Source organism: Bison bison, unplaced genomic scaffold (genome assembly GCF_000754665.1).
Source record: "Bison bison bison isolate TAMUID 2011002044 unplaced genomic scaffold, Bison_UMD1.0 scf7180017864508, whole genome shotgun sequence".
NCBI classification, from domain to species: domain Eukaryota; kingdom Metazoa; phylum Chordata; class Mammalia; order Artiodactyla; family Bovidae; genus Bison; species Bison bison.
Genome location: NW_011495064.1, coordinates 10,903,601 through 10,917,480, shown reverse-complemented (window position 1 = coordinate 10,917,480; position 13,880 = coordinate 10,903,601). Strand labels below are relative to the sequence as shown.

The 13,880-nt window shown below is 52.7% G+C and overlaps 2 protein-coding genes across 5 annotated transcripts in view; one reads left to right on the top strand and one right to left on the bottom strand.

Moving 5' to 3' along the window:
- The first annotated feature begins 28 nt into the window (after window positions 1–28).
- On the top strand, window positions 29–3,893 carry WDR54 (WD repeat domain 54). 2 transcript variants are annotated; one of them, XM_010829725.1, is made up of 10 exons: window positions 29–95; window positions 416–703; window positions 871–933; window positions 1,463–1,529; window positions 1,618–1,671; window positions 1,996–2,123; window positions 3,000–3,100; window positions 3,200–3,362; window positions 3,556–3,630; window positions 3,706–3,893. In XM_010829725.1, exons 2-10 carry the CDS (start codon window positions 482–484, stop codon window positions 3,835–3,837), a joined length of 1,005 nt encoding a protein of 334 aa, XP_010828027.1. In that variant the 5' UTR covers window positions 29–95; window positions 416–481; the 3' UTR covers window positions 3,838–3,893. The 2 variants fall into 2 exon arrangements, with proteins under 2 accessions (XP_010828027.1, XP_010828026.1); XM_010829724.1 differs by having other exon boundaries at window positions 35–95; window positions 425–703.
- A 121-nt stretch (window positions 3,894–4,014) lies between these two features.
- Window positions 4,015–13,880, bottom strand: part of RTKN (rhotekin) — a 14,421-nt gene continuing 4,555 nt past the window's right edge. For 2 of the 3 annotated variants that reach the window (XM_010829723.1, XM_010829722.1), the window contains exons 3-13: window positions 10,764–10,963; window positions 8,693–8,754; window positions 8,542–8,595; window positions 8,326–8,443; window positions 7,906–8,115; window positions 7,074–7,168; window positions 6,849–6,955; window positions 6,484–6,612; window positions 5,616–5,784; window positions 5,294–5,398; window positions 4,015–4,715 (exon numbers count right to left, since the gene is read on the bottom strand). In XM_010829723.1, coding sequence (XP_010828025.1) covers window positions 4,381–4,715; window positions 5,294–5,398; window positions 5,616–5,784; window positions 6,484–6,612; window positions 6,849–6,955; window positions 7,074–7,168; window positions 7,906–8,115; window positions 8,326–8,443; window positions 8,542–8,595; window positions 8,693–8,754; window positions 10,764–10,963 — 1,584 coding nt within the window. In that variant the 3' untranslated portion in view covers window positions 4,015–4,380. Of the gene's footprint in view, window positions 4,716–5,293; window positions 5,399–5,615; window positions 5,785–6,483; window positions 6,613–6,764; window positions 6,956–7,073; window positions 7,169–7,905; window positions 8,116–8,325; window positions 8,444–8,541; window positions 8,596–8,692; window positions 8,755–10,763; window positions 10,964–13,880 lie in introns of all 3 variants that reach the window. The other variant, XM_010829721.1, reaches the window with a different exon arrangement.

Below are 13,880 nucleotides of genomic sequence, written 5' to 3'. Positions count from 1 at the left end.
GTTCACCCCACCCAACGGCTGTGCGTACGTGCGTCGTCTCTATGGTGGCGGCGGATTCGGAGAGACCGAACGCTTCTGGAGTCTCGGAACTGCTGGTGTGACCTCTGACCTGGTCCGGGGGCTTCGGGGAGCCAGGCTGAGGGAGGAAGAGCCTAGGGGCTACCCTGCTTCATCCTGCCTTGACTCGGGCTTTTGGGGCCACTGGGTCCTGGGCCATCACCATTCCTCCTCTGGGGTTCCCCCCATCACCTCATGACTCAGCCCTAGGGTTCCCCTCGCCAGCTCCGCGTTACCCTTCCCACACATGTGACCACCAACCCCCATCATCATCCCCGAGGCCCTCGTTCATTCACCTCGCGACCCAGTCGCCGGGGGCTTTCCCACTGCCTTCTGTCAGCACCACTCCACCCCCAAGCCCCCTTAGGAATCTCGGCTATCTTCTGCTTTCCGCGCGCCTGGGATCGACCGTCTCTCCCCAAGAATGTTCCGCCGGGAGCGCTCCATCCCGCTTCGAGGCTCGGCGGCCGCCCTGTGCAACAACCTCAGTGTGCTGCAGCTGCCCGCCCGCAACCTCACTCATTTTGGAGTAGTTCATGGACCCAGCGCCCAGCTACTCAGCGCTGCTCCTGAGGGTGTGCCCTTGGCCCAGCGCCAACTCCACGCTAAGGAGGGCGCTGGAGTGAGCCCCCCACTTATCACCCAGGTGAGGCGTGGAGTTGGGAGTGGTGTTGCTGAACCCCGCCCTACCTAGAACCCGGTACTTCCTCTCCAAACCTGAAGGAATAGGCCTTCCCTGACTGTCTGAATTTCCACACTTTCGAGTCCTCATGTCCTCTGCCCTACTTCTTACTCTGATTTATCTCCCTCTAGATCCACTGGTGTGTCCTCCCTTTCCGAGTATTGCTGGTACTCACCTCTCATCGAGGAATACAAGTAAGACGAGGACCTTCCTATCCTCCCCCGCTAGAGTCTTAACTTCTCGCCAAGGCCCCTAGTGTGTGTGCTGTGCTTAGTCGCTCAGTCGTGTCTGACTCTGCGACCCCGTGGTCTGTAGCCGGCCAGGCTCCTCTGTCCATGGGATTCTCCAGGCAAGAATACTGGAGTGGGTTGCCATTTCCTCCTCCAGGGGATCTTCCCAACCCAGCGATCTTACTTCTAAACATTTCCAAGCTGTTTCATGCTTAGCCCCCTCATTTCTCATCTTCATACCTTCCTTGTTTTCCAATTCTTAAGTGCCACCTCCAATATCTGCCCTTCTATTAGTTGTGTGACCTTGGGCAATTTAGTGAACTTCTCAGAGCCTCAGTGTCTTCTGTTAAATAGAGATAAAAGTAGCGCCTCCCTCCCAGGGTAATTTTGAGGATTAAACAGGCTAAGGTTAACATGAGTATGTGGAGTAGTTGGTACAGAGCTCAGCAAAGGTCAGCTGGGTTATGACCCCGTCCTTGCCCTGGTCTTCCAGATGTACGAGTCTGATGGCTCTGTCATGGTCTACTGGCATGCACTGGACGCTGGAGATGCCTCTCTAGGTACCTGCAGGACTGGGTTGGGGGTAGGGAGTGTTTGCTGGGCCTAGGGGGGATAATACTTCTAATCGTTTTCCCCTCTCATACTCAGTGCAGGCTGTGTTTGCCCGAGGAATTGCTGCCAGTGGCCACTACGTCTGTGTGGGTGAGGGGGCCAAAGGCAGGGCATTGGAGAGTGCTGAGGTATAGGGGTGTGGGCTTTGACCAGGATGCTGCTGAAGGTCTGAGGAAATTGTGGAGTGTTAGAGGGGTGGGAGTGAAGGAGGGTCTGAGAAACTCCAAAAAGGCATGGAGGGGTTCAGAGGGTCAGGATGGTATAGGAAAAGGGCAGTGAATGTTGGGAGTGGGGCTGTTGGAACATTGAGAGGTGGGTTTGTTACTAAGGTTTCTGGGATGGAGGGAGGGCTGAACATGGTGGCTGGAGACCTGGGAGCATCAGGAAGCCATCAGTGGAGCACTGGTTCTGCAGGAACATGGTCGGGCCAGGTACTGGTGTTTGACATCCCCACGAAGGGTCCCAACATTGTACTGAGTGAAGAGCTGGCAAGGCACCAGACACCAATCTCAGACATTGCCACTGAGCCTGCCCAGGGACAGGTGAGTGGATCCCCCCTACCTGTTCCAGTGAATCTGAGGGCCTTCCCCACCTTGGGAAAGCAGGGGACCTGGGTTCAAGCCTTGGCTTTGCCATTAAGCAGCTGAATGACTTTGGGCAAATTAGTGGACTTTGCTAAGTTTCAGCAACCTCAAGTCCAGTGATGAGTCCAGAAATACTTTCTATTTATGTGGTACTTAATAGTTCACTCATACTTTACGATCCTGGTGTGAATGGAGGAGTTGGGACCGATGGTTTCTGACATGTGTGGCTTCCTTCTCTGAGCTTGGGCGAGTCCACCCTATTGAGGCCCACCTCCAGTGCTATCCTCTCCTGGAAGCCTCCCCCTCTTCCAGCCCCCACTCGTCTCCCTTAGCTGAACCCTGAATTGACACTGCCTGCAAAGACAACTCTTACCTCCCTGATTAGATTGTAAACCTCTTGAAAACAGGGTATGTATCTTATAATTCCTATGCTACACTACACCTGGCACAAAGTTGGGCCCATGGGCTCTGTTGGCTGCCTGGGTTGAGGGGCTGTCAAGAGTCCCAGAGTTCAGTCATGACTGTGACTGGCTCAGTGCAAGACCTCCAGAAGGCCCTAACACTGTGGCCTTAGTTTCATCATTCATCCAATGAGGACAATTGTATACCCTGACACACGGGGTGTGTGCTGGGGTTGGGGCAGGGAGTCAGACTCTATAAGGAATATAACGAAAGCATTTAATGCTTCCAAGAGACCCTTCCAGCCAGTGATGGCTCCACATCTTCCCCTTTCCCTGGAAAGACAAAGATGCAAATACTGCCTCCCTTCCCCTCCTGCCCTGTATACAGGACCCAGCAGGGAGAAAAAAGGGCTAATCCTGCCTTTCCCCTCAGGACTGCGTGGCTGACACTGTGACAGCAGATGACTCGGGCTTGCTGTGTGTCTGGAGATCAGGGCCCAAATTCAAATTACTGACCCAGATTCCAGGATTCGGGTAGGTGAGGCAGAAGGGGGCTGAGGCCTTCCTGAGGTAGCTTCAAGGTGGGGAGTGGGCTTAGGTCTGGGAAATCAAAGTGCGATGTCACCCTTGCAGGGTCCCGTGCTCTTCTGTGCAGCTGTGGCAGGGAACCATAGCAGCAGGCTACGGGAACGGGCAAGTGCGTCTATATGAAGCCAGTACAGGAACTGTACACGTCCAGATCGATGCCCACGCCCGGGCCATCTGTGCCCTGGACCTGGCTCCTGAGGTGGGCAAGGTCAGTCTCCAGCTCTGACCTTGCAAAGCCTTGTTTCCTGGTGCTGGGATGTTGAGAGGCACTCCACAGACTTATCTCTGCCTCTCAGGGTAGCCCCCTTCCCAGGCACCTGGACTGAGCTTTACAGCCTATACCAGCCCTCTGTCAGCACATTCTGACTCCCACTGGTCCTCCTTGCCTTTCTTTAAAATAGCTACTCTCTGCGGCTGAAGACACTTTCGTACACATCTGGAAGTTGAGCAGAAGCCCAGAGGATGGCTACATTGAGGTATGTGTCATAAGAGGAATGGAATGAGGGCCCGAGGATGAGGCCACAGGCCTGAACAGCTGTCTTCTCTCCCAGGTGGAACACTGTCATGGTGAGTGTGTGCCTGACACCCAGCTGTGTGGTGCCCGATTCTGTGACCCCTCAGGCAGCTCCTTTGCTGTGACTGGCTATGACGTCGCTGAGATCCTGAGATTCAGCAGCATATGAGAGAAGAGCAGCCCTCTGTTGCCCTGTGGTATTTATAAAGTACTCCCCCTCCACCCAGCCCTTGTCTGATTACTCAATCTCATGGTCACACTTCACACCTAGTGAATAAGCTCCAGGGATAAAAGGCTATGGTGGGTCCTGACCAAGTCAAGAGGCAATCTGTTCTCAACAACCAGGTGAAGGGTGATGTTAAATAACTTTAATGGTCAATGTAAAAGTCACAAGGGAGGTGTGTTCCCTCCCAAGGCTCTTCAGTGCCATTCTCAAAGCTGGTTAATGCAGGGAGGTAGGGCAGGGTTGGTTCCAGTTTTCTCCCAGGAAGGGTTTACGGGGTCCCAGCCAGCCCTGGGAACAAGTCCCTCAGCACCGTGGCAACCACAGCTTAAAGGGGCTTCTGATACCCCTTCTCAGCCTACCCCGACTCCAGCAGAGGAAGGGGAGGCCAAGCTGGTCAGCCTGCTGCAAACAGTGCTGAATCCGAGCCCAGCTGCACACACATCTTCCCCTCTTCTGGCCAGATCCTATTGCCAGCACCTTTCTCTCTCACACTGGTGACTGGAGCCAAGTGTGGGGTGGGCCTTTGCTGCAGAGGCCTCTGGATCGTGGGGATCGCTGCAGGGGGAGAGGGGCGACCAAGTGAGAAGCCCCAGGGGAACGGTCTGAGGGGACAGCATCCAGAGAGAATGTTCGGGGTCTCCCCCAGGGCAAGGAATGGATCCGGGCTGGAGCTGGGGCCACTGAAGCAGGTGAGCAGGGGCCAGGCAAGGCAGGCTGGTCTGTAAACACTGCTAGCCAGGGTGGGGGTGTCTCCAGCCTCGCGCCCTCCCGCTGGGCCAGGATGTCTGTCACTGCTGCGATGTCATCCAGCGGCTCAATAGCTGTGGCATCAGGAAGGGATCGAGGGGAGGGGAGTCAGAGCTTGGGCCCCAGAGCTACTCAGCCCTGAGCATCACCTGTCAGTGTAAGAGGAGGAAAGCAGAGCCCGGATCTCTGCTGAGACTGCATTATCCTGCAGGAGCAGCCCCTCACACGGGCCCCCAGGAGCCACAGGCTCTGATCAGACTGTGGCACATGGGGGCAGTGGGTGGACAGCGAGAGGGGAGTAGGCAGAAGGAGGTGAAGAAACCAAGAAAGAGGAGGAAAATTAAAGCATTGCCGGGCAAGTGAAGGGTCAGAGGAACAGACAGGAATCCACATGCAGAAAGGGAAACAGGAAAGAAAAAATTAGGAAAAAAAAATCCATGAAATGAGTCTGGTTCTACAAGGATTTGTTTGGACTTTGGTGGAGGTGATTTTAAGAAGAGCTGGAGAAGGGAAAGGACTCCTGGGTGGGACTTGGGTCCCCAGAGTTCTGCCTTAGCCCACAGTGTGCTTTCTCTCTGTCTCCACTATCTGGGTTCCCCTGAAGCTCCCAACGCAGCTGCCCATGAGGACCCCACAGTGCATTTTCACTCACCCATTTCATGGTACAGGGACCCCTGCTTGGCCAGCACTTGGGGTGGTTTCCGAGGAGCAGGTGTTTCAATTTTCATTATTTCATCACAGCACTGCTTCCACTGACCTGAGGGGAGAGCATTGATGGGGGTGGGCTGCCTTCTCCCCTGCTACATTCCCTTCCACACATTCTTGAAAACAGGCTCATTTCAAAAAGTATTGTATTATTATAAGAATTATTATAATAATTTAATATTGTATTATATAATTTTTAATTATAAGAATTATCAAATAATTTTACTTTGGTAAAAATAACAAGCCCCAATTCAGACCCCTCCTCTTACTCATGTCAAAGAAAAGCTGCCACAGAGCCTCCATCCAGCTCTGCAGGGCTCCCCGACTCTCTGCCTGAAGAGTGTGCGTTACCTCTTCCTCCCCATACCGGTTACTGATGCTCAGGGTGAAGGGCCAGCTGGCTGCCTGGTCCAGCTCCCCTGCCCGGACTTGAGTCTCCTAGAGGAGAAATCCAAGATCTGCTTCCACCTTCACCTTGGTCACAGAAGTCAGCAGTGACATCAGGCAGGCTTGGTCATCCCTACCCTTAGAAGGAGGAACTTGTGGAGCTTTCACCAAGCCCTCTCACTTGGCTCCTACTGATCAGAGTGGGAAGAAATGGCAAGAAAGGACTGGAATGAGACAAGTCATCCTTAGTCAGGAAAAGGAGCAGATGGAGACAGGAAAGGAGGGATGGAGCAAGGCAGGGAAGGTGAGGAGGCAGGCAGGAACAGGAACACTAAGGCCCCTCAATACTTTTATAAAAGTCGGCAGGAGTGCCAGCAAAAGGGCTAGGAAACAAAGAAGTTCTTGGACTTGGGCTGGGAGAGAAAACCAGGAAAGGGTAAAAGAGACGCAGACTGGAATCTGAAGAAAGATGGGAGGAGGATGAAAAGTCCTAAACTGGCAATCGAACTCTCTGTGACACTTGGCAGGGGCGGAGGCTGGTGAGTAGAAGGGACTCGTTTTCCGTGATGCTGGTGGGGAGAACACGGTCCCTCAGCATCCCTGGCCCTGAAGCAGGGTGTGGTGCTGTTGGGAGCAGGAAGCTAGCTTTAATCTCTCTGAGGTCTCTGTGCCCTCTGTGCCCTCCCAGGGCCTGATGGAGAGGTTCCCGAACCCTGGCACCTGGTGGCTTCACCACCAGAGACTCATCACCTTGTTGATTGCGATAGTAAACAGCGGCTCGTCCCCAGTGTCTGTGTCTTCAGGTTGCCGGTAACAGAAGAGGTTTGTGCCTTTCAGGACTCCGTGTACTTGCACCCAGTCCCGCGGCTCCCCTGCTTGCTGCATAAATGACTCAAGGTTTCCTAGGGGAATCACACCCCCAACACCCTTCTTCCCAGCCCCCCACAGAAAAATGACTCCTTTCTGCCCACCCTCCTACCTTACCCTCCTTTCATCTTACCGTGCCCCTCCTTCCTCCACCCAGATCTTACGTTTTCAATGGTTCTTTGATCCCTACGTGATCTGGCTCTCCTTTGTCTTCTCCCACTTCCCTTCCACTCCTCAGGGTCCCTCACCTGCACCCTGAGGGTACCACTTGCAGTAGGCTGAGTCATGCAGAGGGGCTGAGCCACCAGGCGGCAACACATGCTACCGTAAAGGGGCAGCCAGGCAGGGCTCTCCTCTGGGGGAGAGAGAAGTGCAGGGTGAGGGTGGGAAATGTGAAGGGGAAGGAACCGAAGGAACCATCTATCAGCCCCTCTTCTCATCATCCAGCGTCCCCCACATAGATACATACTCACCAGGAGTGGCGAGGGTGAGGTCATGTGTGCGGAACCCATCTTGCACAGCTGCTAGGGTGAGCGTGGTATGAGCCAAGAGGTGGTAACGAGGACCACTGCAGGACAGAGAAGTGGGCAGCAGCCAAGTGAGGGGCATGCTGGGTGGCAAGAGCAGTAAGAGCTGAGCAGGTCTGCCCCCCTGTTTAGGCTGCCCCACAGAAAGCTAGCTTGCCTCCCCCACAGGGGATGAAACAGACATATACTGTACTCCCGCTAAGTGCTGGGGCCTGTGCTTTAAATACGTTATCCCACTGTATTCCCACAACAGCCCTGAGGTTGGTGGCATTCTTTAGTTCATAGACGAGGCAGCTTGAGGCTTAAACAGGTTAAGAAGTCTGCCCCAAAATAAAGCTGAGGAGGTAGAACTTGAATCTGAATCTGCATCTGTCTCCAAAATAAGCAATCTGTTCATTACCTGCAAGGTTCTCAAACTGCTCCTCAGAGACCCAGTGAGTCTACTAGATGCCTCCAGGTGCCTGTAGGCAACACCACAGCACCCAGGCTATTCTGCTGTAGCCAGGGGCACTCTGTTATATCTATATAAGGTGTATCTGTTGCTGCAAAAGCAGTGAAGACCCCAGAACCTAGCTCTTCCTGCATTCCTGTTGGTCTTCTCAGTTGGCTGTTTGAAGTACCTGAGGTATGGGCCAGAGTGCCTCCCAGTATGTGACCACTGCTCATTCATATCTGTCTGCATGTCCTGGCAACAGTTGAAAATAGGCTCCGCATGCTCAACACAGCTTAGAGATCACCAGTGGCCAGCTGAGGGCCAGGGAGGAAAATAGGTGCTTACCCCACAGCCGGAGTGGGAAGCAAGATGGGACTGCTGCCTGAGCCCCCAGCAGTCTCCAGCGATGCTCGGACACGCCTCCCTGAGGAGCGGCCCAGGGAGCTGCTGAGTTTGGTAGCAAGCCTCTTGGGGGCTCCAGCCAGGGCCCCCTCCTCTTCCACACAGGCCCCATACAGCTCCAGCCGCAGTTCAAAGTCTGGCCCTGCCTCAGCACTGTAGGAATATGGGAGGAAGCAAGGAGGGGAGGATAGTCTGGGCCAGTCCAGGGAGCGGCACTGGGGTTAGGATGGATGTCCTGCAAGTACAGGACAGCTCCACAGGGAAGGCCCAGCTCCCTCCCTCCTTCTCTTCCTCCCCTCCTCTGCAGCTACATGATTAGAGCCTAGCAGAAAAAGTGGGGAGCCACAGGGATGAGGTACCCACAAGAGCACGTTGTTCTGAAAGGAGATGTCTGTGAGGGTCCTGTCCACCAGGATCATCTCTGTGTCCTGAATGTGTTCCCCTATCTGCAGCAGCAGGAACACAGCCCAGCGGTGCAGGTCTGGGGGCCGAGAGCAAAACCGGTAATGATGTGCCCCCGAGGGGACCTCCAATCTCAGGGCCACTCCCTTAAGTCTGTCCCACATGTGTGGAACTCACCGCCTTTGTTCTTGAAATATTCTGTGTCCTTCCACATGAGTGGAATCCGAAGATCTAAGGGGCAGAGGGATAGGAACAGACATCAAGACAGGACAGGAGATCTTATCACTGGGCAAAGAATGCCAGCAGCTGGGGTAGTTGTGCTTCTTACCAGAAATGCAGATCTGGCCACGGCAGGGGGAGCGCTCAGTGGGTGGCCCACTGTCCGAAGGCCTGTGGGCAAATCACAACATCCTAGCCTGGCCTCTTGACACTATTCCCCCTGGCTCTGGTTCCCAAAGGCTCTAGGACCCCCCCGGCCCAGGGCTCAGCTGCCAGATCCCTGCCAGGCTGACATTGGCAGAGCTGAAGGACTGTTAGGGAGAGTTGTCCTTTGAACCCAGGAGGTTGTTGGGCTTGGGAATACTAGAGGCACTTAGCTCACACACACAGTACAAGCTCAGGCCACCCCCAGCAAGCACCCTTCCTGACCACCTCCCTAGACTCCTGCCAGGAAGAAGTGGGGCTTGAGGAGACAGGTTGCCCACAGAGAGACTCCCTTTCAAGGATTCTCCTCAGGCTTGGAGGAGTGTGCAGGCTTTCTTTTTAACAACAAAGGAGGGTACTTGTCTCCGCCATCTCATCACTTCAATAAAGGAGGTTACTCAGTCAGAAAATCAAGAACCCAAATAGGGGACATTTGTATCCCATTTATCACAAATCTCTCTCCATCTCCCCCCCCCCCCCCCAGCTTTGATTTCCCCTCTAACCTTCTGGCTAGATTGGCTAAACCTTCCCAGTGCCCCAAGTTCCCCAGTTCCTCCACTGTGGGAGGGACATCCGGTCTTCCTCCCCTCCCTGCCTAACATTAGAACTCACTGAGCATGTGTCCCTTTCCTAAGGTGGTGGCCAGCTTCTCCATACTAATTTATAATTCGTCATGATGAAACTAGAGACTTGGAACAGCCTTAAACTAAATGATGTGGCACTGATGGCAACGTGTTCAGCTGCCAGGGACTTACGGTGTGCCACAGATCACACTGTATGGGATGTGTGAGGACTTGGGCAAGGCAGAGCTTGTCAACGGCCACCTCTTAAGAGACAGCAGACTCAAAGTAGAAGCTGTCCCTATGCCTGCTTGCTCTTCCTTTAACTTTATGGAGCAGCCGTTGAGGGGTTCCTGCCTTGCCCTGGTGTCTTCATGGGTGAACTCTAGAGGCCTCCTGGCAACCTCCTTGTGTGTGAGCTGGAATGGACACTATGCCTGCGAGGGGCCTGGACCTTCTCCCCACTCAGCCTTGTGGGGTCAAACAGGTTACTTTGCCAGAAGCCAATTTTCCAAGTGACCAATTTACAAAAAAATGGTCAGTTCTCAGAATTGATCAATTTGCCAAATATTTTCTCCCACATTTTAGTTTTACCAGAGTATCACCTCAACCATTTCACTACAGTTTTGTCAGATTGAGTCCTTTTAGTACACAGTCTAATTTATATGAATGGGTAGGCTTTTACTTCGGAGAAGGCAATGGCACCCTACTCCAGTACTCTTGCCTGAAAAATCCCATGGATGGAGGAGCCTGGTAGGCTGCAGTCCATGGGGTCGATAGACTCGGACACGACTGAGTGACTTCACTTTCATTTTTCACTTTCATGCATTGGAGAAGGAAATGGCAACCCACTCCAGTGTTCTCGCCTGGAGAATCCCAGGGATGGGGGAGCCTGGTGGGCTGCCATCTATGGGGTCGCACAGAGTTGGACATGACTGAAGCGACTTAGCAGCAGCAGCAGCAGGCTTTTACTTAAATTATTTTTATTATTATTTCTCCCAATTTCTGCCTCAAATGAGGCAAACCCCAAGTACAATAGCTACTGTCTGTTACAGTAAATGACTAATTGGTCATTTAGCAAATTGACCATTTGGTGAACTGGCTTTGAGAAAATTAGCTTTCCAGAAGCCAGACAAACAGGCTTGTCAGATCACAGGCACGGCTTAGCAAATTAGCACTCCTGCATTACTATCCTCAGACTAGCAGCCTTTCACCAGACACACGGGCTTTACTGGGCCCTAGCAACTCACTAGTGTGCCTCTGGGCAGCACACTGTGGTGATAAACATCAAGGTATCTTCTAGGTCCCTGGGAAGTCTTCATCAGGAAGTCATCTTCGAGGTGCTCCATGCTCCATGCTCCATATATATATCCAGAGCACCACTATCCCCATAAAGCCTCGCCTCCCCTTGCTTACCGCCGGCCTGTCTTCTTCAGCACCTGTGCCTCCTTGCGCCGCTGCAGCTCGCCCATGTAGTTGAGGATGCGGCTGTTGCACACCAGCAGGCTCTTGGTGGCCTCCAGAGCCTGCTCTCGCTGGGAGCAGGCCGCCAGCAGCTTGCAGGCCCCTTCCCTCATCCGGATCTCATGGTCTAACTTTCTTTGCAACTCTGTGTCCTAGCCAGAGTGGGGATAAGGAAGAGAAGGAAATATCAATTGGGGACAGGCTGATGCACCTTTCAGTCCCTAAGTGGGCTGTGGTCAACAAGAAACTGATGAACTTAGGTTTCAGGCAACTAAAGGGCAGGGACTGAGTCTCAACTTCAACTGCCCAGGAATAACCAGAGAAGCTTTGTAAAAATACAGATGCCCTTCAGGAGTATAAATTTTTTCAGCCTCTTTGGAGCACAATTTGGAAAAATCTGTAAAAACTACAAATTCACATCCTTTTCTCCAGCTATGCACCATCTAGGATTTTATTCTACAAATATAGTGACACTTGTGGGCAGAGCCATATTCATTGCAGCATCAATTTAAAACACCAAGATTAAAAGTCCTTCAATAGGGCATTGGTTGAATAAGTTATAGTACATCTATACCACAGAATATGGAATATTGCAGACATTAAGGTAGACATGTATGCAAAAATGAAACTATTCAAAATATATGAAGTGAGAAACGATAGTAGAACAGTATTACAGCATGCTTCTATTTGGGCACAATATTTATATATGCATATCCATATCCACAGATACACATAAAACAGTAGTGGTTGTGGGGCTGGGAACCAGGAATGGAAAGTCAACTTATGATAGTTTATAAATCTACCGTACTATTGGAAATTGTGTTACCTTTTAAAAAAATTAAATCTTCTGATTTTTTTAAAAAAAGGTCACCAGGCCCCACCTCAGATTAGCAGAATAAGAATCTCTTAACAGGTGGGGCATGTGCATTTTTGGGAGAATTCCCCAAGTGACCTTGAGGTGCAGCCCAGGCTGAGAACCACTACCTAAAGGGAATGGCCACAGATGGTAGATCCTGGCTTACCCCAAAGACTCAAGTGATGAGAGAGGACATCTAGTTGGTAAGGGGTCAGTGGAGAAGCATACTACCTACAGTGTTCACCCATGCTGTACAGAATGCAGTACACACCCCAGATTTTGGAGCCTGCCACCTGCTGGCCTTCTGAGTATGGGAGGTGAAGACAGACAGGAAGGCAGGTGAAACAGAAGGTCAAGAGCGAGTTGCTGAGCAGGCACTTAGCAAAATGCCCAACATATGGTGTACCTGGAAGGAGGTGGGGGCTGGGAGGAAGTAGTGTGTACTTATTTTAATGATGCTACCTCAGCCCCAGTAACATTCACTCAGTAATAACACTAGAGCATCCCTGTGCTGTCGAAGGCTTCACATTTGAAATCCAGCTGGGAGGTGAGGGATGCAGACATTAATGGCTGCTCTGTAAGTGCCAGGTCATGGCACAAATGCACTCAGGAAACAGGCCCTATTTGTCTCTGGCTGAGGTGATGGGGAAGGCTTCAGACAGCAACTGGAAGACTAACCCTATTACAGTGTATACAAATCAGAAGCAAGCCAAGTGGAGTGATAGCATTGGAAGAGGAGGGTGAATGTGACTGCCCAACATCAAAACCTGTCTTCTCCCTCACACCAGCTCTCTTTCACACTCTGTGCCCTTGCTTCTGTCCCTGATGACTCTAGCCTTCAAGTCTCCAAGACCTGAACACCCTAAATTACTGCGTGCAGGAATTGCCTTGTCTGACCTACCTGCTGATTCTTCCTTCCCTACTTGGGCTAGGCCAGACTCTCATCACCTCTCACCTCATCTCATCACCCTCACTATCCACGTTTCCCTTCCTGACTCTTTAAATAGGCCAACATGTACAGTGCCCCCTCCACCAGAAAGCCCTCTCAGGCTACACAGCTGTCCCCACCTCCACCATGCCTGCCTGCACCAGGATCCCATCTCTGCTAAGGTTTGTTGCCTGCCCACCCCCATCTCATTCTGCATCCAGCTTCTACCACAAATACCCCAAACAAGTGAGGGGGGTAGGGCTGCGCAACAGCCTCAGCCCCCTCCTGACTTGCCTTTTGGTCCCAGCCCCAGCACTCACGGATTCTTCCCTAGCCCTGTCCATTGCACATGCAGCACGATGCAGGCAGTATGGCTGGTCCTCAGGGGAACCTCAAGACCAGGTACCCTGGGGAGCCGCCACGCCTGCAGTGAGCGCAGATGATATAAGCTCCCAGCTGTCACGAGAGTGAGCTGCAGGCAGCCCCTCGCTCCCTCTGTCCACCTGGCCCCATTAGGCTCCAGCGGCAGCGTTAACCAGAGAGATCTAGTGGCAGAGGGACGGTACCTCCAGGAGCACTGTCCTCACCCTGGAAAGGGCTCCAGGGTCTAGAACTGCCAGAGACCAGGAGACCCCTCCACGTTACAAGTGCTCTCCAAGGTGACTATTGGCCTGGGAGCTTGCCAGAGGGAGGATGGTATATACATTGGAATACATTGGTATAAAGGGCTGCAGAGAAGTCATGGTATCCAGCCTGGATGAGCTGGCTTAGGGGCCCAGACACCCTGTCTGCCACTGCCCCCACAGCCCTCTGGTCTGAATCCACTCTCCCACGGCCCCACAGTGGAGAATGCCCTAAAAACCTCCCATCCTTTGGGCAGACCATTTTGGGAATCCTGACACAGGATCTGGATCCCAGACCTTCACCCCCTCTCCCTACCTCAGGGATAGCTCCATGTCCCCTCCTCCCCACCCATATGCCCTCTTTTCCCAAGCCAGCAGTACTTCCACCAGGCTCTCCTGGGAAAGAGCCCTCAGTTGGATGTCAGCTGGACTGGGTCAGGACCCAAGCGGCTGAAGAAGGATGAGTCATGGCCTGAAACCCCAGCACATACTAGGCCCTCTCTGGACATCCTTTCCAGTTCCTCCCACCCTCTTCTGTCTCTAACTTCCTGCTCTGCTTCTCATTGCCTTATGATCCTTTTAGAAACTCCACCAGGGCTAAATTCAAATCCTGGCTTAGGAACTTAACTAGCTGTGAGAACTTAACCTCTGGGGGTGGGGGT